Below are 25,813 nucleotides of genomic sequence, written 5' to 3'. Positions count from 1 at the left end.
ATTTGAAAAATTAAATAAATAAATATTAATTATTATTCTCTTACATTAGGTGTAACATAAATTATATTATTATTCGAATGTTGTTTTAAATTATGTCCAATGCCGTAGCATCTTCCGTGGGCAACTTCATTCTGTTAATTTTGTGTCACGGTACGCGCGCATCGTAAAATTTCACTCTCATCAATTTTTAATAACGCGCCTAAAAAGTATAACTTCAAAAACCTTTTCATTGGTAAGGATACAATTTATTATATGACTCTTTGCACAGTTAAAAAGAGGCATTTTACTCCGATAACGTAATTCAAATTTAAGTTTGGTTTCAAATACTGCTAATTGCCATTTTTTGATAATATTTTTGATCACTATCAGTCGTCTATATTGAAAGCAACGAAACGAAAAAAAAAATGCTTAAATTGAAATGTAATTCAGACGTGTCAGTAAGCTTAAATTAAGCTTAATTTTTTACTTATTTAGAAAAAAATCAATATCAAGCACCAATAACTTCAGTTAAATCTTTTTATCTTGGTACCAACTATTCATTTAATTCCTTTCCTTAGGGACCATCTCATCTCACTAATAATTTATTAGCTACTAGCTGAAACCTTTATATAACTTAATTATTCATTTCCTTCGAAACCGTCAGTATCAACTTTAATTTAGATATCTCTTAATTTTTTGCACTAATTGTTTAGAATATTGTTACGAAGAGGGGGAGATGTGATTTATGACCGTTATAAGAGAGCTAACAGGAAATTGGAATTTTCATAAAGTTACACTCGTTTTCAGAAAACTGAAACATTTTTCAGACCATTTCCGGGCAAGGTAACCCATTTTCAGGCGTTTTCAGGACTGGTTATACCCCTTAGACGACGGAATAATTAAAAAGTGAACTTTCTAGGTGTGAGACAAGGACGGATGACACGCGAGAGAGAAGGAAGATTCCTTCTTGAAATCACTCTGAACATTCTAGAACGCCGTTCGGCAAGGACGGAGCGGTGTGCGAAACAGATAAAAAGTACAAACATTCTAGAATTGTGAGAAAGGAAACTAATTTTCAATTAAGTTTCAGTTTAATTCATCTTTCAGCAAGTCTTTTATGCCAAACATACACCGTCCATTTTTGGGTTGAGAGCAGGTTTCGTAACGATATTTATCACAAGCCCCCGAGCGACTGTTAATTGGTTGCCAGAGTTAAAAGGCATGGTTGGGTCACAGAAGAATAGCACCCAAACAATGCTTATTTAATTGAAAGCTGAAAATTATTTGATTATTTGAGTAATGAAAAGCCATTTAAGTTTAATACAGCATAAGTGTGGATATATTTTATAAATATTATTTCAGTAAGTTGTCGATTTAGATTCTGCGATATAACTATTTTATGACTGTGAGAAGATTTTGTACAGTGTTTTGTTTCATAGCGAAATTGTGATTCTATTCAAAAAGCTTATACGCTTTCCACATGTCGCCTTATATTTCAACGATCTTTTAAGGGTAAAGGCTTGCCAAGAGCGATGTAAAATGTGAAGAAATTATTATTTTACTATATTATCGAATTTGGATATGTTAGATGTGTTGGCCTAGATCGTAAGTTTAACACTCGCTCGTACTGTGAAGGAAAACATCGTAAAGAAACCGGCATTTTTTTTCGTTGGGAAGTGCGTTACGCATACCCCCCCCCCCCTGCGGCACGGTTGCCTGGTGGTGAAGGATTTTGTGGGACTCGCAAGGAAACCGGCATGCCTTAGACGCAAAAAGTCGACGGTGTTAGGCACAGAAGGTTGATCACCTACTTGACCATTAGAAATGATCACAAAGCAGATACAGAAATCTGAGGCCCAGTCCTAAAGGGTTGTAGTGCCATTGTTATATACCTATATATATCCTCCTAGAACAAAATATCGGTTGTCTGTTAAGTCGGTTTACTGACGATAGTTGAACGTGACAACGTCATAAGAAAATACTGATGGAATGGTTGCATTTTTTTCAAAAGAAAATTTTAATTTTATTTCTTTGATAGATATTTTGTATTTATAAAGAGTAGGTAAATGGAAATCACAATTGAATTGATCAAGTTACATTTATTTGTACGCATAAATACAAATATGTATGTCAATTTTTGTGTGCAAGCTAGAGCGCGGAACGAGTGCTCTCGCTTGCACTTCAAGCCTTAAATGGAACGCCTCAGAGGTAACGCCGCATGAGTCATGTTTTTTCGTGCGTGTAGCCGGCTCCATCGAATTATAAGACGTGGTCACGTCAAAACTCAGCATCATGCTACCCCAACTACCATAAAAACAGGGCCATTTCAAAGAAATTGCTAGCAAGATTTATAAAATAGTCCTGAAAAATCTCATAATCACAGATTTCGTCTTAGAGATATGGTTGTTTATAAAAGTCATCCTGCTCTTCACTGGTTCTACAACCAACATCGAGATGAACTGAAAATGAGTGGTAATTTAATCTGTGTATATGCACAGATTTCTGGCACGGCCTCGTGCACTGGCTGGCATGTTCAAGCAAAATTTCTTAAATATTCTGTTTATTGCTTATATTTTGTGATTGCTTGTTTAATTATTTCCCTTGTAATATTATATAATTGAGTCTATGTGTGTGTGTTCTTGTATATTTTATGCGTACGCGTTTTTTTAGAACTTATAAATAAATAAATCAAAATGGCTTACTTATGAAACAGCTTATTATATTATGGTATAAATAAATAGATTTCAAGTTGTCAATAGACAACCACAAGAAAACGGATATGTTTTCCCGCTCAATCTCCGCTCTCCGCCGTCACTGGAGTAATATCCTCTTGCACAAAAAGTGCAAAAGTAAAGGATTTTATTCAAAAATTTTTGCACATTACCACAACGGATTTTGTATTAGACTTTTTTGTGCAGCTCTGTTAGTAGTGTTTGAGTTGTACGTGCTCGGCGAAAATGTTTTAAAAAGATACGTACGTGCTTCGAATACTAAATTAGGTTGTTGTAACCGCTTAAATCTTTGACATTTTGTGTACTTTTGTCATATATTTAAGTAATCGTTAAAACGTTTAGGTACATATTTGTCGTGAGACTTTTATAAAACAATTAGAAAATTTTCACTCATAAGAAACAAAGTCATTAGTGTGTAGTTTATCCAACTGTTGACTATTAGGTAGGGTTGTATTGTATTGGATGAGAGCAACTAAGATTTCTACAGTTTTGTGCAAAATTATTTAATCATTCTATCTATATACATACCCTCACGATTTTATAAAAGCTACCACAGATAATTATTATTGTTACGTTGGTTAACAATTCCTTCTATTTCTTTTAAGAACCATAATTTAATTTGATTCGATTTGTTTTGTTTTTATTTAATTGTTTCATAATTTAGAATCTTCACTTTGTACAATGCGATGATAATGACGATATCCATATCGATGGAGTGACGATATGTTTCGCCGACATATATAATACGCAACGATTTAATGTTTCCATAAGCATATTATGTATATTAAATGTCGCATGTTTGAATTACAAACGTAAAAACAGGAGCAAAATATAGGTATAATATTGAAATTAGAAAATGTATATGTATTATACTGTAATTCAATGAAGCCTTTATGACCAAGTAGTTCATGCTAAGAGACGTGCATTCTACAGTCTATGACAAATTACAATTAATTATAATCAATGGTCAATTCTTTCACAGAATTAACGGACTTACGGACGGACGGAAAAAACTGACTTTTCATTTTGTTAACTCTATTTAAAAAAAAATAATAATAATCAGCGTACAAAGTGGTCCACAGATAGGTAATTGTGATCTGTCATAGACTGTAAAAATTTCGGGTGTCTTAGCCAAAAATATCGTATAATACATTTTCTTATTTCATATATCATTATCATTTCATATTTCATATATCATCATTATACAACCACTTTGATCTTGTTTTGATGTTTGTAATTCAACATTACTAACATACCTCCACACTTCTTGGAAATCGAATCATTAAGGAGAAGTGAGTTTCTTTACATTTGCTCGTTTCAGTTCAACATATAGCAATTTTTCCCGCCCACTCTGTTATCGTTTCACACTGCTAAGGTAGTATTACTGCTGGCAGACCGCCAGTCATGTTTGTTCGGCTGACTAACGATTGTGCACTGATATCTTGCTACTGCAGTGAGTTATAATGTCACTGCGGTAATAGATATTTAAAAAAAATGTTCTAGTGGTTAGATATTTGCCTCTAGGTGAGGTCTAAGAATGAAATATAGAAACGGTAATGGCAGCCCTAAGAAATTGCGCATCTCTTAACAATAAATAATAATAGAAACTCTTTGGTGGTACAAACTTCGTAGAATTGACCTTTGACCTGTATAATAAGAAGTTGTGTTCTTTGTGTAATGTTTTATTGACTTTTCACTTCCTAGATTTTATATTACGAGAATGCGAAATTCAAGATCAATTAATTAAAACTTTTTCGTCATTTAAAACCGTGGCCGATGAAACCGGACAAACATATTTTGATAATTCGATTCGACACACACATTACAAATTTATTTAATAGATATTCGTAAATGCTAAATTAATACATAACATACATTCTTTAAATAAGTTTCAACATTTTGAGTGCTTATAAAATCATATTCTATGAATTATAGTTATCAGAAGCAAAGAGATTGCTCTCTATTTATACGCATAATTTTAAACACAGACGTTGTTCAGAAAGTGTGCAGAAAATTTCGCCCTTTCTCTGGGCTTGTAAATGAAAGATTTGTGCACGCATGAAGACATTAACATACTTCAATTAACACATTGAAAATTTACAATTACTCCATAAGACTTAAAAAACTTAATTAAACAACAAAATTCTTTTTTTTGTAATTACTAACATTCCTTTTATGCAAGGAGCTTCCAATTTTCATTAAAACACAAGTTACAAAACGAGCCTCAAAGAATATCAAAGATTCCCAAATGAATTAAAAATGTCTGCTCAAGCGTAAGGCACATTTAATTAAGTGAAGGTTTTATTTTAATTAAATAACATAAGCTCTTTGAGAGGCCGTATTGTATATAATTTGTGTAAGAAATATTTGCGTAAAATATTTGCCAATTTACAGGGATGCCCGAAACAGGTGAGGGAAGGGTTTCCTTTGGGATTGTATGTGCTTTGGGATAAATAATATAGTTTTTTTAGTCCAATTATTTAGGTTTCTATGCTGTGGAATTCAGATGTGCGTAAGACTTAGTTACTTCGCTGGCGAGACGTCTCAAAGTGAGTCTTGGCCTCCAAGACATGACAACGCCATCTTCGAAGCTCCTGCGCTGTTATCGCGATATCTGAGCCGGCCGGAAAGCCGTCAGTCCATGCTTTATTGTTAGTCCGATTCTTTCCCATTCTTTCTAGGTGGCCAGTCAAGCGGAGTATTTTGGCTTTTGTTTCCCTCATGATGTTGGGTTGGGGTACTATCTCCTCAATCTCCTTATTTCTTCTTACCCATCAAATCCATCTTCCTTTTCTCAGTATTTTCGTTTTGGTTACCAAAAGCTGTATAAGATAGATAGAGACTTTGACTCATATTCTATATGCTAGTCATGCGTAGTACATGATTACGCTGAAGTAAGATACGTGATTGCCCTATTTGGTATATTTATTGCACAAACATAAAATCCATGTAAAAGCGGGAAATCGTTGTTTAAAGTGCCTATAACAGTGGAAAGCGGTCTTTCTCTTAGTCTATTGATGAAAACCGCCTCAAAATCCATTGCATAATTTATTAACTCAATCCCCGGCTGTGCACCAATAAAATTTATGTCTGTGTGCGTAACACTGGCTCGTATGGTCATCATCATATCGAGGAAACCGGCATTCCTTAGAAAAAAATAGTCGACGGCGTGTGTCGGGCACAGAAGGCTGATCACCTACTTACGTATTAGAAAAAACTAATGACCACGAAACAGATACAGAAATTTGGGGCCCAAACCTAAAAAAGGCCCTACAGTTTTTTTAATGAAAACTACATTAAAATTTGTTACGTACGTGTGATTTATACTAACACCCAAACGTAAGGCGGGCAGTGGCGTTGTTATATTATATTAAACTTATTACATATTAGTAATATAAACAAAACAAGAAATAATAAAACCTTTTTATTACAAATTAATAATAATCTGTGCAATTAGATAGATCAGCCTCACATGGAATCGTATTAGGGTGCGCAAGACATCACGTAATATCTTGTAAGCTTTGTGTGTAACTGACCTGGTAAAATAACGAGCAAGCTAAGAACTTAATCTGCTTATTTCTAGGATCTCGGCGACGCAGCATTTTGAGCTTTCTTTCTATTAGCGAACTGTGAAAGCCTCAAATATACTGTAACGTCCTGAGGAACAAAGTTGAGATATGCTCACAATAAGCTTTTGCCAATTCAGGAGGAAAACGGCTCTCCCACTTGGCCAAACGCCAGACTGTTATGCCAAGTATATGTTAGGTGCATTGGCACATGGTGGCATTCATTCAATATTATTATATTTGAATTTCTATGGTTAAGCTAAATGAACGATGCAGCCAAATTAGAAAATGTCAATTTATTTAAGTTTGTGAGTTTACCAACGTTTTATTTTATAATAGCGGGGCAAACGACGCCCAAAAAGGGCAATCATCACAGCCCATAGACACCTATTTTTAGTGGGTGCGTTGCCGGCCTTTGAGGGGTACACTCGAATTTTGAATAGTTGGAGGTCGTATCTCTCAGGGAAGACCCCCACCGGGAGTGGATTCGATAGTTCGCTAATTCGCAAAAGAAAATGCCTTGTGAAACAGAGTGTGGAAGCTTTCGTTAAGTTAGGTAGAACTTCAAAATTTTACGATGTTACAAAATTTTTAACGGATAGACAACTATACTTAATAGCAATATGCCGACTCTTGAACCAAACATCGACACAACGCAAACCTACATATAAGCCACCCAAAAACGCACATTCTGGGCCCAACGCTTTTTCTCTTTCATATTTAATCACTGCCTCAAATACAAAATTTTCATTCTCGATTTAAAGCTTTATACATTTACTAATAATCATAGGCAATATCTCAACCTTATGCTCAAACGAAACGATACAAAACTATACTTCTTGTGCAACAGTAGTAAAAATATACTAAGTGTCATGTCAGTATGTCAAATGGAAGAGACTAACTGCCCACGACTCCTGGAATCTTAGTGAGGGGGCTAGTACATTTTGTCATTTTACTGTACATCTTTTTTATTATGCAAAGTTTTTCTTTCTTCCATATTACTATAGTCGAACATATAATAAAAAAAGAAATTTTACCAGAAGTTTTTCTTAACATGTATAACCAGGTAAACTTAAATAATTGCTATTTTACCCCCAATATATGTGATATTCAAACATCTAACAGAAAGATTAGTTTATACAGTAGATTGAACAGTATGAGGAATCGATTTCATACCAATTTTCAAACACGTCAAAGCCAGCGGTTACATTGAAATACTGCACAAAGAATGATTGACCCTCAGTTATTGGATAAAAATACAGTGATCCCACTAGTAACTAGTAATAGAATTGATGTCTGTTGCGAAACAACTGTCGAATTGTTGTCTAACGCATAAATAAAAATTACAATATACAGCACAAAGTCCGCGCGAAATTGCTCGGAAACATTGTTATCAAATCGAATTGTTGCCAAACTGGGGATTGTTTGAATTTTAAAACTATGTACATCTATACTAAATTGCATTTCTAGCTGAAGTAAAATCTAATTGTTTTACGAACCACAATTAATCAATGATGCTACGTGGTATTTGTAGTGGCTACGCCGTAGATCGTAGATCCAGAATATTGTAGCGGTGAGCTGGTCGCCTACGAGAAGTACGTGATCATATATTATTATCACTATTTCTGACTTTATGCTTTATGCAATTTTACAAGATACGTGGGGAGTATGTTGCCTATGTGGCGATGGCTTGTTGAATGTTAATTCATTTAACACTTTTTAAGTTTAAGTAATTTTAACTAATTTCTAATCGTTTTCAGGCAAACTTTTTCAAAGATCTATATTTCGTTTAACGTCGTCTATTTTCCATTCATTCTACTAATATTGTGGAAGAAATCATGAATATTAAATATATTGATCTATTTCTATAAAAAAAAATCACGAAAATTTCTGTTTCTATACAGCAGTAGCAAATATTTAAACGCCTTCCCTTCTACGAGGTGTTGCTGTTATTCAAAAAACGGTCGCCGTCTTTGTTTTAAACAAAGATTGAATAAAATCTAACAAAGAAACGGGTTCGCCGACCCATCAAAATGTACTACAAAATTTCTCATTTAAAAAACTTTAATGAATACCTCAACCCAACGCTTTACAACATTCGCTTAAAAGTTTTTCACTGAAAATGTTACTATTTTTTAAAATAACTGCTACTAAGTGCAATTACTTGGATAATTTAGTCAGGATTTTTTTAATGAGCGTTGATGAGGAGTCCTTCACTTAACGATTGTAAGTTCAATAATGACTGTCATTGACACAGATTGACAAACATTATGTTAACGTAATGTAAATTTTGTATTGTACTACCTCCCTTTTATGTCATTACGAGGTGAACTTTTCATCGACTAACGGTCAAGGAAAAAAAGTATTAGAACGTATATAAAAAAAAGAGTGCGTGTAATTATGTACGCGCGTAAGAAGTTATACTTCTTTGGCATTATTAAAAATAGTTTTTGATTGCATGCAAATAATTAATTACAATTGAATAATCAAAGACTGGAAATGGAGTCATCATAGTCAATAAAGTTCAGTTTTCATTTCAAATGAAAAATTAAATAAATAAATATTTATTATTATTCTCTTACATTAAGTGTAACATAAATTCTATTATTATTCGAATGTTGTTTTTAAATTATGTCCAATGCCGTAGCATCTTCCGTGGGCAACGTCATTCTATTAATTTTGTGTCACGGTGCGCGCGCATCGTAAAATTTCACTCTCATCAATTTTTCATAACGCGCCTAAAGAAGTATAACTTCAAAAAACAAAGGTGTTTATTCATTTGACAAAAATTCATTATAATTTCTTAGATTGAACCCTTAATTAAAAAAGTACCTGTATCAAGGTTTCCAGCTCTTCCATAACAAACTTAATAGTAAATTCAATAAAAAATATTTTTTGTGAGTTAGTATAATGTGTATCTATCTACATATTAAGTCCCGGGAGCATCTCCCCTAAGGTGTATTTATAAGCCAGTCCTTTAATCAAATTTAAATACGATGTAGTATAATAAATATAGCTATACAGGAAGTATTGTAGTCTGTTTTTTGAATAGACATATTGTATAGCCCTTTGTTAACAAAACGAAGTATAAAAATACCATTTGATTCCTTTTGATCCATTTTCTTTGATTTGGTGACGTCAAACGATCAATACTGTTATAGGAACGGTTGAAGTTAATGATGCTGATCATTTATTAAATTGATTGAATGTTCCATTGCTCAACTGAAATCGTCCCTTTGTACGTTACCGAGATTTTATACATTCAAGTCACGCGTTTTTGTAATTGGAATTCTAAGTAAAATTCCTTCTCATATTATAGGATCAATGCCAAATAAATCCAACCTTTATTTGGTTTATATAATAACCACGGGTTCTAATTGCTGTCTTTGCGGTTGTGGTTTTCAGATTTCTGCATCTGTTTCATGGTCATTTGTCAATCTCATAGCCAAGTAGGTGATCAGCCTCCTGTGCCTGACACACGCTGTCGATTTTTAAGGCAGGCCGGTTTCCTCACGATGTTTTCCTTCACCGTTCGAGCGAATGATACATAGAAATCATGTCGATTGGTGCACAGCCGGGGATTGAGTCTACGACCTCAGGGATGAGAGTTGCACGCTGAAGCCAACACTGGTCTTTGTGTTGTGCAGAACGATAATTATAAATGCATTTTGTTTTTTGTATTACCTGTATAATATTCCTGGTATAGGTTTAAGAGGTAAAGGCATAAGACTAGCACACCTGCTGTTGGGTACCACCATCCATACACACAGCCATAATGCTTGTGTGTGCAATGATGACCTTTTAAGTAACCTACTTTAGAGCATTGCAAAATGTGTTAAAAAATTTAATTCTAAATTCCGGTCCTGTCGAAAACCTTGGTTGTGTTGGAAAAAAACACTGAATTGTGAATTCAAACTCAAATTCAAAATAACTTTATTCATATAGGTAACCAAGTACACTTATGAACGTCAACAGAAAAGATGTTGAATTGATACTAAATTTACATTTACTACCAGTCCGCAAGTCAGAGGCGTAGAGCGGGCAAAAAGAACTGGCAAGAAAATCTCCGCCACTTATTTTAATTGCCAAGTTTTGAATCATACAAATTGTTTGAACTGGAGCAAATCAATTCGAATTATATAATCTATGAAACAGACGCAACATTGCATTTGAGTATGAGGATGAAAATAACTATATTTTGTTATTTTTATTCATAACCATTAGAACATTGGACTCTGCCCTGCGATTCTGTAACTCACTTCACGAACTCACACAGCGGTTTTCGCATCGGCGGTCTCTCTCAAATCAGTCGTGAAGCAGTAATTTTATGATTTGGCATTCTGATAAACAATAAAGTACAAGCTCCCACCTTTTCAGAATGCCAAATCATAAAATGACTGCTTCACGACTGATTTGAGAGCGACCGCCGATGCGAAAACCGCTGTGTGAGTTCGTGAAGTGAGTTACAGAATCGCAGGGCTGTTCGTTATACATAATAAAGAAATTGAAGAAATGTTTAAAATAAAGCAAACCTCATCCTAAAACTTTACTTCTAAAGTTGAAATAAAAGCATAATAAAAGTGTTCAAAAAGTTTTAAGGTACGTGAGCGACCTCAAGTAACTTTTAACTTCCGCTGAGGAAACTTAATCCTTGAATTTTGCAACTAAAATGAATCTCAAAAGAATTTAGGCTTTAAACTTTGTAACAGGTTTTATGCCAAGTAAATTTTCATCTAGAGAGAACAAAATAATAATCTCAATACTTTTGTAAAACCTTGGTAAAGGTTTTTATTACTTTCTAGGTACGTATAATATGGTGTTCAAAGTTCCATAATGATTGCGCTTTGAAGAAAAATCTATTTCTGACAAAATATAATATCATGTATTGGGTTTATTATGCTCATTGACGCAGGATGTCTACAGTCTCTTGTCAAGGATCACGACGTCGCAGCCAAGGGATGTCACTAAGTATGTAGGTTTACACATAATTACACCATACACAATACACATACTGATTGGCTCTCCAAACACAAAATTCAGTTTAAATTGATTTGTCTAGGATTGTATTGGTATGAACCACCATGTCAAGTTTGTGTGATTGTTTCTCTTACGTACTCAATGACGCGGGTGCGTAGCTCGATTTGATAGGAATATTAGTAGGAAGGTAAAGGCTATATTTGCAGTCTGATTACTATTTGTGATAATATTTATTGAGCGGTTAAAAAACAGTATATTTAGACTCGTTTATTTGTTTACTCGGATAAAATATATACAATTCTTATAAATATAGATACAAAATACGGGTCCTTCTAACAATTATTATCTACACATACACAGCAGGAAATAATGTTACATACGATTGTAGCTTATTGAAATTGTTGTTAAGAAAATTATTAATTTATTAAAATTCCCGTTATCAATAAAACGAAATCAACATAACTTAGCTTCTGTCTCTTATCATAACAGCGTAAACAGAATGTAATAGTAAGGGATGAACAACGTTTTTTATATTATATTTATTTTAGTGTAGCTTTCACTTAGTTAGATTTATTGTATCACCTTTCCTCCTCATGAATGTTAGCCGTTATTTGATATATGTGTGTGCAAATATTCTGCATAAGGCGATTAGGAAATTCAAACGCAAACTCACCGTAGCGTCTTCAATTACACAGCTGCAATTACAGAATCGCTCAACTGATTTCGTTTTATTAAAGGGGAACTTTTTAGGCTTGACACGAAATCTACACGTTTATGTATTAATTTTAGTTAACATTGATTGCAATATTTATAAAACACTATGCACATTTAATAGCAACTAGTCTTATTAGATATTTTTTTACAGTATTTCATAAATTTTAACGAATTTCCAATATCCACAAAAATCAATTTTTGTATTTTTTTACATTCAAATTACGTTAGACGTTCAACGCATGTCGACGCATTTTTTTTTCAATTCAAATCTAAATAGAACCTAGAACCACCAAAAAGTTATTGTATGAGAAATGAGTTACCATATAAATAATAAAAAAAACCTGCATTGATATAACGTTAAATATTTTATTTGAATAACTATTAGTTAAACAACTAGTAATAAAATTATATAATTTTTAAAATGCAAATTTATTAACTTTTTCCTGTCTCATAATAACAAAGTGCATAAATTTAAATTTCGAACAAATATACGTTATTATAATGAGACCAATGAAGTTTACTAATTCAGTCAGAGTTACGTATTTAGTGAGACATATGGGGTGATACTGCCGTTGGCTTGACTGGAACACTGCTTATACGCCTGTCCAGCTCTTGGCACCAGCACTAATTGTTCTAGGTCACCCTGCATACAATAAACACAAGTTAAATACGAAAACATTACGTAAGTCATGTTTTTTTATATATGATAATTATAATCTAAATTTAATCTACTAGATAGAGGTATTTAATGTTATTTGATTATCAAGATTTTACATAAATACTCGTAAATAATAAATTAGTTTTGTTTATTTGTCAGATTTTTTATTATTCGCATAATATTCATAATTTGACTTTAGATAATAAAAAAGTTTTTAAAAAAAATTTCATTAAATTGATCTCTACAATCTGAACACGAACAATAATAATAACTCTAAATAATAATATTGGAATCGCATTGGTTACATTACTAAGACAAAGAGGCAGGAGACGAAACGACGGATCTAGGATTTGATAGAAAAAGAGAAATTGATCGAAGGCAGTTACAACGAATGTCATGAATTATTGTGTAATGACAGGAAGACAGAGATAGATACCAATTGTTGGCGAAGCAGCAAACGATAACCTGAACAATGAGTAAAAAGAATAAGCCGATTATTAACAAAAACAGGACCAGCAGATAAATTATTCAAAATAGTGAGTATTAATAAAAATTTGCTTCTCGGCATCAGCTGCTTAATTTCGACGTCGTCTACTTTGTAAAGGGTTCTGCTTGGTTCGATCGCTCTATCGAACTGAGGAGCGCTCCAACCAGTGCGTTATAGCACCAATATTTTGTAAAGGTCATTTGGAAAAGGTGTCAAATGATTACTTTAATATAGAGTATCTGTAAGTATCAAAGGTTAAAAGTGCTATATATAAATTAATAATAATAGCTATCGAATCACTATTACTATCGAGCATTGAATAGTCGTAGTAGTAGTAATAGATCTGGCAATATTAGCAAAACAGAAGAACCACTAGTATTAACGATTTTGAACTTAGATGTTGTTAATTTATAAGCTCTGTGGCATAATGATTAATGACAGTGACATCTGACAGTAACGCCATTGCTCCAATATATCGAAAACCATAAACGAATTGCACACAAAAGCCAGAAAAAAGTACAGAATGTTATTTTATTGGATTTGTAACGGTTTGATTCTTATTGAATCGAACATATTGAGTGTGATTCAAAAACAATAAACATTTGTAAGTGGATTTGATTCTTGACCTACAGTATTAAAAATACAACGTCTTTTAGGTGTTAAAAATTGTACCTTGCACAATAAGAAGAAGAAGAGTTAGAAGTAAGAAGAAAGTACCGAGTAGAAAAAATAAATAAAACCAAATATTAATCATTAAAATTACAACGCTAATCAAAAACATTCCACTTAAAATGAGATTCTATTAAGTTGGCAAACTACCTCATCACGTATACAAGGAAAAACATTTTAAAAAATGATTAATGGTTTCATTAAACAAAGTGTGGCGTTATGAAAAAAATGTCGACACATTATACTCATTCAGGAAAAATTACGTCATTCGCGGAAAATTAATTTTCCGCTTTTTATTTTCATCAAATCGCGTCGTAAATAAGATTTATCGCGAGATTTTCTTATATAGTTCACCGGAAGCTTTTAACGAATCATAGGATTAATAAAGCATAATTCCTTTTGAATCAAAGAAAACACTTCTTTCGCTTTCCTTGCTTGTCCTTTTGCAGAAATAATTCAGTAAAATAAACACATATTTTAAATTAAATTGATGGAAAAGTTATTTAGATACATGAATAAACAGAAATATACAATAAAAGGAAAGCAAACGTTCATCGGTAAAACACTAAGTGTTGTTGGTAGACAAAGGCTGATCATAGGAAAATATAATTTCCTAACGCAAATTGAAACTTTTTGCGTTTTGGACTTGAAAAAATGATATATCATCATTAGTAAAACGGGTAAAATCATTTTAAATAAAACCCGATATTCCAAAAAACTAAATCAGTTTAAAATCTTTTAGTCCCTTTTTATCAAATTATGTTTATATATACGTTGTGATAAAAAGAGGACGTTACGTTAGTGAAATAAGACCGTTTATTTTTATGAATAAGGGCAGTAGAATAACTTAAAAGACTTAATTAAATATAAACACCTAATCTTCTTAAAATGATGAAAGAAGATAAATAAAGATGGGAAGGTGACGTGCGAAGAGTAGCTGGCCCTATCCGCTGGACCCGTCATTTAATAGCCGTATAAATATTTGGGTTGTCCCTTTTTAATAAAGGTCTTACCGAGAAGAGATAGCCTATAATGAGATCGGCGTCCCTCGGCGTATCCAAAGCGTCTTTTTCAAGTACATCCGTCCTCAGCCAGCGACAATCCACGTAGACTCGTACCGTGTTATCATCGTGAACGCTAAAACAAATTACAGATTTGTAAACTATATATAACAGCGGATATGCACATTAAATATTTTGGATAAAAATAATTAAGTTATTACACAAGGACAGTAGTTATACTGACATCATTTTTACGGCAGTTCCTTTCGCACGTCTGCCCTAAGTTAAGATTCTGAAGATTTGTTCGTGGGAGGAGTCATGGTATTGTGGCATTCGCGTTTGGCGGGGGTAAGGATAGGGCTCAGCTGTTACCTGCCTCCGCTCTTTGGCGAGCTGAAGGCATCCGTCAGGTTTTAGTGGGTAGGGTTGTAAATATTATGTCTGAGTCCCACATAATCCCTGCTTTAATAAAATTCTGCAGGTATTATAAATTTAGCATTTCCTAACGTTGGAAAAAAATAAAAGGAAGTAGTCAATGATAGCAGGGTTTTGTATGTTTTTAATACCTAGAGCTTTCACATATAAGAAATCAGAGAAAGAGATAAATGAAGACAAAGAAAGCGTTTTTTACATTTCAGCCGCATGTTGAACACTGATTATAAATGTGTTGGCCTAGTGGCTTCAGCGTGCGACTCTCATCTCAGAGCAGGCTTGCGACTCTGTAACTCACTTTTCGAACTCTCACAGCGGTTTTCGCAGCGGCGATCGCGCTCAAATCAGTCGTGAAGCAGTCATTTTATGATTTGGCATTCTGATAAACAATAAACTACAAGCTCCCTCCTTATCCGAAACATGCTGTGCATTCGAAAACGATTACCAATAAACGTAGAAGCAGAGACATATATAAATAATATATATATATGTACAGACAGGGAGCATAATACGAAATGCAATATTCAGTGAGATACGTTCGACTTGTAATATAACATACAAGGTAGAAAATACAAAAGCTCAAAGTTCAATTTACGTTCTTTGTCATGAATTACATTTATTTCTTTTATCTTGTGAGTCATTATTCACTGGTAAATATTGTACTCGAGGGATGTTCCTTTCAGCGTACAATTGGTTGAGGCATTACTTTTAATTTTAACAAACGTAAAAACTTAATTACAACGTAGTTTTGCAATTTGCTGAAACTCTTCGTGTGGCATGCGATGGTTGAATGTATTGATGTAAAACCTTATTATTTAGAATTTTAAAAAGTTGTATTTCGAATAACCTTCTGTCAATCAATCTGTTTTTTCGTTAATAATAAAAAGCATATTATTTTGTGAACAAAAACTATAATATGGTAGCAGAGCGTGGTTAGATTTGATTGGATCAACGTTTTCAACGAAGATTGAACGAAACAAATAGTGTTTTCTGGGACATTTTCATCTCACAACCTGGTGGTGATAGTTGCTGGAATTTTGGTGACTGACAATCATGGAATTTCAAGGTATTGAGAAGTTGAAGGGTTCGGAAAACTGGAATATTTGGAAATTTATGGTGCGTAATTTATTGCGTGCAACTGATGGAGCCTATGAAGTCAGTATTGGAGAGTTGTCTAAACCAGTGTTGGTTGATAATGCGACGGCGGATAAACGTGCGGCTCACGCAGCAGCAATGAAAGTTTGGGACAAAGCAGATCGCGCAGCTTGTCAAATCATCGTCAAGACAATTGATTCGAGAGTTATGACCCTGATCGTCGCCTGCGAGACTGCTCATCAGATGTGGACCAAACTGCACGGTATTTATGAACAACAAACTAAGCAAGCTGTTCATTCGGTGCAGACTGAGTTTTTTAGTTTTGACATGAATTTAGCGGATGATATGGTAAGCCATATAGCTAAATTTGAAGGTTTGATTCTTCGTATGCAGCAGTTGAAGGTTAAACCCGATGAGTCAGCTTTGATGGTTAAGTTGCTGGAAACTTTGCCTGACAGTTTTGAAAGTTTCAGACAAGCCTGGTGGGCCAGATCGGACGATCAACAAACTCTTGATAACCTTATAAATGTTTTGACATCTGATGAGCACAGAAGAAAGCTTCGGCAAGAAAAGGTGGACAATTTATCGGCATTGATGGCAACCAAGTTGAAGGTTCAATCCAAAGGTGCAAGTGGAAGTCAACATGGTGGTAAGCAGGCCAAAGATGATGTCAAGTCCAACCAGAAGGGAAAGAAGTCTATCTTCAAGTGCTACGGTTGTCAAGGAGTTGGTCATTTTCGAAGAGATTGTCCAACAGCAAAGAAGAAGAAATCTGGTGATGTGGTCTCTGAAGGTAAAAATCAAGCTTTCGTTAGTGAAGTCTTCAATGCGGAATCCAAGAATGAAGTTTGGATCATCGATTCTGGTGCGACTGACCATATGACCTTCAAGAAAGAATGGTATACATTCTTTGAAGCTTTCTCGATTCCAGCTGAAATTCGTATCGGGAACAATTCAGTGATGCGTGCCTTGGGAAGAGGAACTATCAACTTCGAAGCGCTTGTGAATGGACATTGGACTGCTTGTTACATGGAAAACGTGCTGTATGTTCCTGATGCCCGAAGGAATCTGTTTTCGGTCACGCGTGCGCTGGATAAAGGCATGACTTTCAGGTCTTCCAAGGATAGATGTCAGTTCCTGCTGAATGGTGTTGTCAAGGCGCAAGGTGTACGAACTGGTCAACTATTCAAGATGATGCTCAGAATCAACGAACCGGACACGTGCTGTGTGAGTGAAGCTAACCTGGCATTCAAGGACTCGCTTCAAGTTTGGCATGAACGTTTGGGCCATCAAAACAAACGTCATGTTGCTCAGGTACTCAAGAAACACGGAATTCATGTGAAACCTGATGATGAGTTCTGTGGATCCTGTGTAGAAGGTAAGCAGCATCGACAACCGTTCAACTCACGTCAACAGCGATCTTCTGAGCCAGGTGAGGTGATTCATGCTGATGTCTGTGGTCCAATGGAACAGGAGTCGATTGGTGGTTCCAGATACTTTGTCTGTTTCATGTGTGATTACTCCAGATTTCGCCTGGTCTACTTCTTGAAAAGGAAATCTGAGGTCATTGACAAGGTCAAAGAAATGTTGCAGTTTGTGAAGAATCAACGTGGTCGACCAGTTAAGGTGTTCCAGTGTGACGGAGGAGGAGAATTTGTAAATGGAGCGATGCAAAATCTTATGAAGTCTGAAGGAACGAAGATGGTAGTCACCAATCCGTACACGCCTCAACAAAACGGTTGTGCTGAACGATCAAACAGAACAATTGATGACCTAGCACGTACTATGCTTGTTAGCAAAGATCTACCGAAGTTTCTGTGGGCTGAAGCTGTCAACGCGGTGGTGTACATCCTCAACCGAACTGGTCCAAGTTCTGTAGAGGGTAAAACTCCTTACGAGTTGTTCGTTGAGAAGAGCGTTCATCTGAATAGGTTCCATATCTTTGGAACCGTTTGCTACTTGATGGTGCCCAAAGAACGTCGGAAGAAGTGGGATGCCAAAGGTGCCCAGGGAGTATTCGTCGGGTATTCCAACGACATTGATGGTTTTCGTGTGTGGATAAAGGACACGAGGAACGTGATTCGAAGTAGAGAGGTAGTGTTCGGTCCAGAGCATTCCTCTAAAGTTTTGGCATTGTTTCCTGCTGAATCTACAGAAAAGGATCCCGTTGTCGAAGAAATTGAAGACCATCTTGAAAATCTGAACTCTCCTAGAGTTCTGAACTTACCTGAAGCTCCAATTCTGCCTGAAGTCCCGAATCCTGTGTTACCAGATCGAGTTGTTGATGCTGAACCGCGAATCGAAGAGATCGATGAAACCCCCAAGACTGCAAAGGAGCCCATTCAACGGCGTCTTCGAGATAGAAGTACTCTTCAGAAACCTGTAAGATTCAATGAGATGTTTCTTGCAGAGTTAGACGAACCTCGAAGCTACAACGAAGCCATGGAGTCGGCTGATCATGTGCACTGGAAGGCTGCGATGAAAGAAGAAATGTCTTCGCTGGAGGAAAATGGAACCTGGACTTTGACAGAGTTACCACCAGGAAGGAAGACTATCGCCAATCGCTGGGTCTTTCGTATCAAACGAGATGCGGAAGGGAAGATCTGTCGTTACAAAGCTCGACTTGTTGCGAAGGGATACAGTCAACGAGAAGGTATCGATTATAATGAAACATTCAGTCCTGTAGCTCGCTTTAATACAATCAGGGCGATCCTGAGTATTGCTGCCAAGGAACATCTCAAGTTTGCCCAGTTTGATGTCAAGACGGCATTTTTGAACGGCTTCCTGGACGAAGAAATCTACATGAATCAAGCTGAAGGTTTTGAAGACGGTTCTAATCTTGTGTGCTTGCTGATTAGGAGTCTCTATGGTTTGAAGCAATCGCCAAGGTGCTGGAACAATCGATTCAAAAAGTTTTTAATCTGTAAGTTTGGTCTTGTCCAAAGTGAAGCTGATCCGTGTCTTTTTTATCGTATATCTGATGAAGATAAGCTGATCGTTGTTTTGTACGTGGACGATGGCTTGGTTGTTGCGACGAAAGATGGCATTATTCAAGAGTTCCTGAGGAAGCTGGAGATGGAGTTCAAGATCACTCTTGAAGAGCTTGGTTCTTTCTTGAATATGCTCATCGAACGAGAGGAAGATGGCTCAATCCGTTTGAGTCAGAAGGTGTATGCAGAAAGTCTTCTTCAGAAGTTCAACATGGCAGAAGCAAACGCTGTCTCGACACCCATCGAAAAATACGTGCAATTGGAGGAGAAAACTGGTTTGAAAACATCTGCTCCTTACCGTGAAGCTGTAGGATGTTTGATGTACTTAGCTGTAGCCACTCGTCCTGACATCGCGTTCGCAATTAGTTACGCGTCGCAATTCCTGGAAAATCCGGAAGAAGTTCACTGGTTGCTGGTCAAAAGAATCCTGAGGTACATTAAAGGATCTAGTTCGGTTGGCATCAGGTATGAGGCTGGTTCTGGAGGAAGTGCATTGAAGGCGTACAGTGATGCTGATTATGCTAGTCAATCTGACACTCGTCGGTCGGTCAGCGGGATTGTTTTCATGCATAGTGGAGGACCAATACCTTGGGCTAGCAGACGTCAAGAGTGTGTGTCCTTATCCACAACTGAGGCTGAGTATGTCGCTGCTGGTGAAGCTGCGAGGGAATCAGTTTGGTTGGCGCGACTGTTTACAGAAGTTTCTCCCTTAGACAACGTTCCGGTTCTTTTTGTGGACAGTCAAAGCGCAATCAAGTTAGCGAAAAATCATGAATTCCACAAGAGGACCAAGCATATCGAAGTGAGGTACCATTATATTCGAAAGGAATTGGAGGATGGAAGGTTGAACATACAACATGTACCAGGTGATCAACAACTCGCTGATATCCTTACCAAGCCGCTACCTCGTCTGAGATTTGCTGAATCACGTTCTGCTCTGGGAATGATTTGAACTGTTTTTTTTTTTTTTTTTAATTTATTCATGTTTTTATATTAAAATTGAAATATCTAATGTTTTAGAGGAAGTATTGATGTAAAACCTTATTATTTAGAATTTTAAAAAGTTGTATTTCGAATAACCTTCTGTCAATCAATCTGTTTTTTCGTTAATAATAAAAAGCATATTATTTTGTGAACAAAAACTATAATAGAATGATAGTTTTGTAATTTGTATTATTTTACATGATTGTTCTTTGTTCTAGTTTTATGTTTTTTATGACTTTTCTTCTTTTTTATGCACAATATAATATCTAATATATAAAATTCTCGTGTCCGATACTCCTCCGAAACGGCGGGACCGATTCTTATGATTTTTGATTGCATATTGAGTAAGGCTGAGAATCGGCTACTATCTATCTTTTAAACCCCTAAGTGACCGTAAATGGGTGTCCACCCCAAATTTTTTTTTCGACAAAATTTTTTGTTTTTATCATTCAAAAATATAAACAACCCTTCATTTTCCTCCCTATACGATCAATCCCAATTTTTTATAATTGATAGTTATTTTTATTGAACTAAAAAAATGTTTCCTAGAAATACAGGGTAAAACAACGTTTGCCGGGTCAGCTAGTATAATATATATATAAGTCTAATAATAATATGAAAACGGACTAGGTATATCTGATGAAACTAATCGTATCAGCGACACACTGCGTCTGTGTTTTTGGCTTTAGATTATTTACTTTTGTTTTGATTACTGTAATAGGAGATTTAATTAATTGGCCTTGACGTTATTCTAAGTACCTGCGTCACTCTAACCCTGGACACTTTTAAATTAGATTGTTCATTCTACTTGCTTTGAATGTATATTATTTGTTCTTTTATTTGCGTTTCAATTATTAATTTCGAGCTCAAGTTTTGAGTAAATAAACATATATTTTCTATTTTTATTAGATTTGTTAAGACATTAAATTAACTAATTTCCCTTAATCATACGAAGTCGGACATGAAACGGTCACTTAGTATACACTCATTTAACTGAAATTTAAAACATTGGCAGCCATTTTCTATCTAATATCATATAAGGAAATTTAAATTGTAGTTCTTAAATAATTTATCGAAAACCAAGTGACCTAGTTAAACTGGTATTTTCGTTATACATATTAGAGTTTTGATGTACAGTTTTCCAACTAAGCCTTGCACAAAAAACACGTCAGGTATTTGTTCTTAATTTAGACACCAATAGTCTTTTAAATGACAAATTAAATAACAGGCAAAACTTGTTTGCTATATATATTTAGTCACAAAGTCAGACTTAGACCCACACCACATCACGCCGTGAATAAAATTTCCCGGGGGATTTGTATTTCATTTCCAAATGCAATATTTATCCGATCGCAAATACACACGATTCATTCGTAAATATTCTTTATAGATTTTTCTCATAATTTTAAACTGCTACAATGAGTTTTTGCTGTATGAGTTTTAATTTGCACAACACGATAACGGTGTTGGCCAAGTAAATTACGCGTGCGACTTAACTCTCAACCGTTAGAATCAACACAACACCAAAGGATTATCAAGGTCTAATCAACACTTGTTTATAGAGTGAAGGTACGAGAAGATCTGAGCCTTAAAATTCACGACGTGTTTCAGACACAGAAACCTATATCAGAGAAAAATTATCAAACAAACAGAGATCTTATCAATCTCAAATCTCCTGCCCTGAATAAACCTTTACGGGGTTATAAAGCCACTTGATTGGACGAATAGTATAAAACCCAGCAGTGTATTTCGACTACTGGTTAGTATTGAAATTATTTGTGTTGGACAGTCCATGTATTGAAATAGGCTACGACCGAATTAACGGCTTGAAATCCGAACGCGAAGTAAAAAGATAATCTTGATATCATCTTATTATCGATGTCACAATATCTAGTATTTATTTTCAAGACCTTTTCGGCCTTTTTCGAAATCGTAGATGAAAGATAGTAGCTCGTTACTATGGTAACAAGATGTTATCTTTAGTTCACGTTTTATAATAAGGCCAAACAGTTTTGATGGATGAACATCTATATATATAAAAGAAAGTCGTGTTTGTTACAACACTTATAACTCGAGAACGGCTGGACCGATGTTAGTTATATCTTTTTTAGTGGATTCTTCTCAACTCCGAATAGCAGAATAAGTACTAAAATATCGGATAAGTTATCGAATAACAATAAATAAGTAAATTAATTTTACGAATGCAAACAGCATGTGGTGCCATCCGTTGACAAAACTACGCATCATTTTTACGTCGAATTCGTGTCAGTTCAAGCTTGAACTGACACTGACACACCTCAAGGTGAATGAGGAGATGCATGATTTGATCTTGATCGAAGTTACCTCATCAAAAAATGTTGTATATCAGAAAGTGCTTTGACATGCAGTAACGCAATATTTGCGCTCGAGAGAAGAGGCCATTCTTCTTTCGCAATGGCACGCAATAAAACATTTCTATATTTGCAAAAAGAATTTGTATTAATGTTAACCTTAATGAAATCCTAAGTCTAAGTAAAGTTAACACGATATTATTAGACTGTAAGGTGGAACAAAGTGCGCCGGGTCAGCTAGTTAAAAATAAAACAAATTAAAATATGTCATTTTACCTTATGATTTTTTAAAAAACTTTTCGGCAAAATAGGTGAGGTAAAATCCTATCAAACCGTAATTAATATTTAATTTCTCATTAAATATTTGACCTCGTCTTCCAACATCAAACGTTTGGTTAAGGTATTTACTAAGCTTCTTCAAATTCCAACTCAAAATTGTAGAAGTAAAAGACGGGTTGGTTTAATCAGAACACTTGGAAAATACAAAGCAAAAATGTGTTATGAGCGTACAAATTTAATGTAAAATAAATTACACAGTATTATTAAAATTATGTAACTATGTTCCCCAATATAAGATAAACATATTTCTGATTATATTTAATGAATTAGACAAAGTTCAAACATTGCATCATACTCGTACATTGGCGCATTGGGGTTCGAACAGTCGACTGTAATGTTAGAGTCACTTGCTTAAGCGCTAGGCTAAAACTGTTCAAGCAAGAAATTGTGTTGATGAAAAATATAATATTACATAACGGAATCATTGTCATGAAATAACTATCTCTTTTATCTCAGCATAAAATCAATATGACAGAAAGAGACAAATGCACTTAAAGTGTACTGTAATATTTTCATACTATATGTCAAAGCGTCGGTATTTTAGAAGTAACACATTAAAGCCCGCGAACTTCGTTTCGCCTTAATATGTTTTGTTTTATTGGCCTTTTCCAATTTTTCTCTCCATAATAAGCTTCCTCAGAGTTCCAGGTACAAAGAAAATAAATACTCGAATTTGTCCAACCATTTTCGGGTTTTAAGCTTAGCAATATATTTCGCGATTCATTTGTATAAATATAAAATAGGAATTTATTTTGTATTCAATTAATAAATGGAGCAAGTTTTATGGTTATAAAAATATTATAAATTGAATGAATACGAATTTACGTAAGAATTCGAAACACGATCGCTTTTGTAAGATAAAAATTTATTACTTTCGAAAGCAGGTGTGTTTTTCTTTAAAGAAAACTCTAGAAAAATATTGTTTTTATCTGCGATTTTAACTCACCTGATAGCGATATGATGCCATCTAAAGTCATATAGTGGTACAGCAAGGTAGATGGTCTTCTTGGATCCACCTCCAGCATGTACAAGTCTTGCAGCACCTCGTCCCGCCAGCTCCAGGGATAAAAAGGAACCGGAACGACGACGTGATCGCAGAGAGAAAAGTGTACCTTGCCCATATCCGCCACTCTAAAACAAATTATAAAAATATATTAGATGTAATTATTATTGAAGGTATAAAGATAGTGATTGATATTAATGATTTTATTGACAAACCTGTGTTAGTACTTAAGTAGTATTATATATAATTTTTGAGCATTAAAATAGACGCTATGTTAACAGAAGAATAAAACAATAAAATCAAAATAATTAAAACGACATCGTTGGGTAAATAATTCATTATTAAGTTTTGGTAGTATAAAATATCTTAATAGCTTAACTTTATACAGCTTATTATCGTAAACAACTATAATAACTATTTCATATGTACCTATCATATTAAAGCTTTGTAGGTGCATTTGCAGTATTTCAGAGTACTAAGCGCGTAAAGGTGGCGGTTATTGTCAAGTTTCATCGATACCTACCTCAGGTCGCAACCTCAACGAGAGGAATAAAGTGAACTCTCGCGGGAAAGCGTTCCCCACTGCAAATAGTTCTGAAGAGGCAATCCATATGTAGGAGTTTGGCCGCAAACTGAAGGCATGCGGTCTATCTGCTACTCGGCCCCACTTTGCTTGAGCAGGGTGGAAATTCCGTCTCGCACCGGGCGCGAGTGGATTTATTGTACCTGCAGGGAATGCGAACAGTGATGAATGTTAGTACTAATATATCTGAAATATAAATATGACCAAGGATTTTAATGTCAGTATCTCGCAAGGCGTAAATCTACTACAGATATTAAAGAATTACTACGAATTCGGTTCTCATTGTTAGATGATGTCATCAGAGATTATGCCAGCCAATTTACTAATACGTATCGAAATATCTATTGGTTTTAGATATTAGTGAAGTAGATCTAAGGTATCTGGTTGTGAAATGAGAGTAGTGTTTTGTTTAAGTGACAGTAATTCCTTTTCGTAGTGAGTATATTTAATTTAATCTATATAAATAAAAATTAATTGTCAAATATGTTGCTAAGCGCAAAACTTGAAGACAGCCGGACCAATTTTTTAATTATCCTTGAACTCTAATGAAGGTTTTCATGGAGAAAATTGGAAAATTAAAAAATTAGTATTATTCAATACTTAGGTTTTTAGTGCGGAAAAGCGAAATGTCTCTATGGCATAACAAAATGTTCCATTTGTTGGTCGCTACAAAAAAGGTAGGCTAAGTAAAAAACTTTTTAGGGCGAAACGTTCGCGGCTAGTATTTAATATTATTTGAAAAATAAATACGTATATTTTGATAACCATTAATAGTTTATAAATTTATGTTCATATAGGTAACACAAATGCCAAATAAAAATATCCTTAGGAAAGTTATGGAAACAATTTTGCCACGGATCGTGGTCGACTTGGACTCTAAGAGATCGTAAAATTGTCGAGGAAGCGTTGGGAACCTTATATATTTATAGACTTGATAACTTTTGGTGTTAGACATACACGATATTATAGAATACTAGCTGGCCTGGCGAACTTCGTACCGCCTAACAATATATATATATAATAGTCGATTCTTTATTTTTTTCTAAATATTTATTCTGCTATTCGAGACACCTGTATAGGTAAGATAAACAAAGAAAGTTGATAAGACAACAAATACATTATGTCAAAAAATAAAAATTTACCTTCTCGGAACCCCTCCACTAACACTTGAACTTTATGATATGGTATTAAAGTTCAAATTGACTTTTAAGTATTATTACGAATATTATGTATGGGAATATAGGAAAGTGTTGTTTTTAGACTTTTTCACTGAA

General features: G+C 34.8%; 1 protein-coding gene across 2 annotated transcripts in view; it reads right to left on the bottom strand.

The window, feature by feature from the left end:
* Positions 1-12,398: 12,398 nt before the first annotated feature.
* Positions 12,399-25,813, bottom strand: part of LOC125052671 — a 36,039-nt gene continuing 22,624 nt past the window's right edge. For both annotated transcript variants that reach the window (XM_047653644.1, XM_047653643.1), the window contains exons 6-9: positions 24,480-24,682; positions 23,900-24,084; positions 14,796-14,919; positions 12,399-12,611 (exon numbers count right to left, since the gene is read on the bottom strand). In XM_047653644.1, the coding sequence (XP_047509600.1) occupies positions 12,504-12,611; positions 14,796-14,919; positions 23,900-24,084; positions 24,480-24,682 (620 nt within the window). In that variant the 3' untranslated portion in view covers positions 12,399-12,503. The remainder of the gene's footprint in view (positions 12,612-14,795; positions 14,920-23,899; positions 24,085-24,479; positions 24,683-25,813) is intronic.

This window comes from Pieris napi, chromosome 9 (assembly GCF_905475465.1).
Source record: "Pieris napi chromosome 9, ilPieNapi1.2, whole genome shotgun sequence".
Classification (NCBI taxonomy): domain Eukaryota; kingdom Metazoa; phylum Arthropoda; class Insecta; order Lepidoptera; family Pieridae; genus Pieris; species Pieris napi.
Note: the sequence above shows the minus strand (reverse complement) of the source record. Positions and strands in the feature narration are given on the sequence as shown.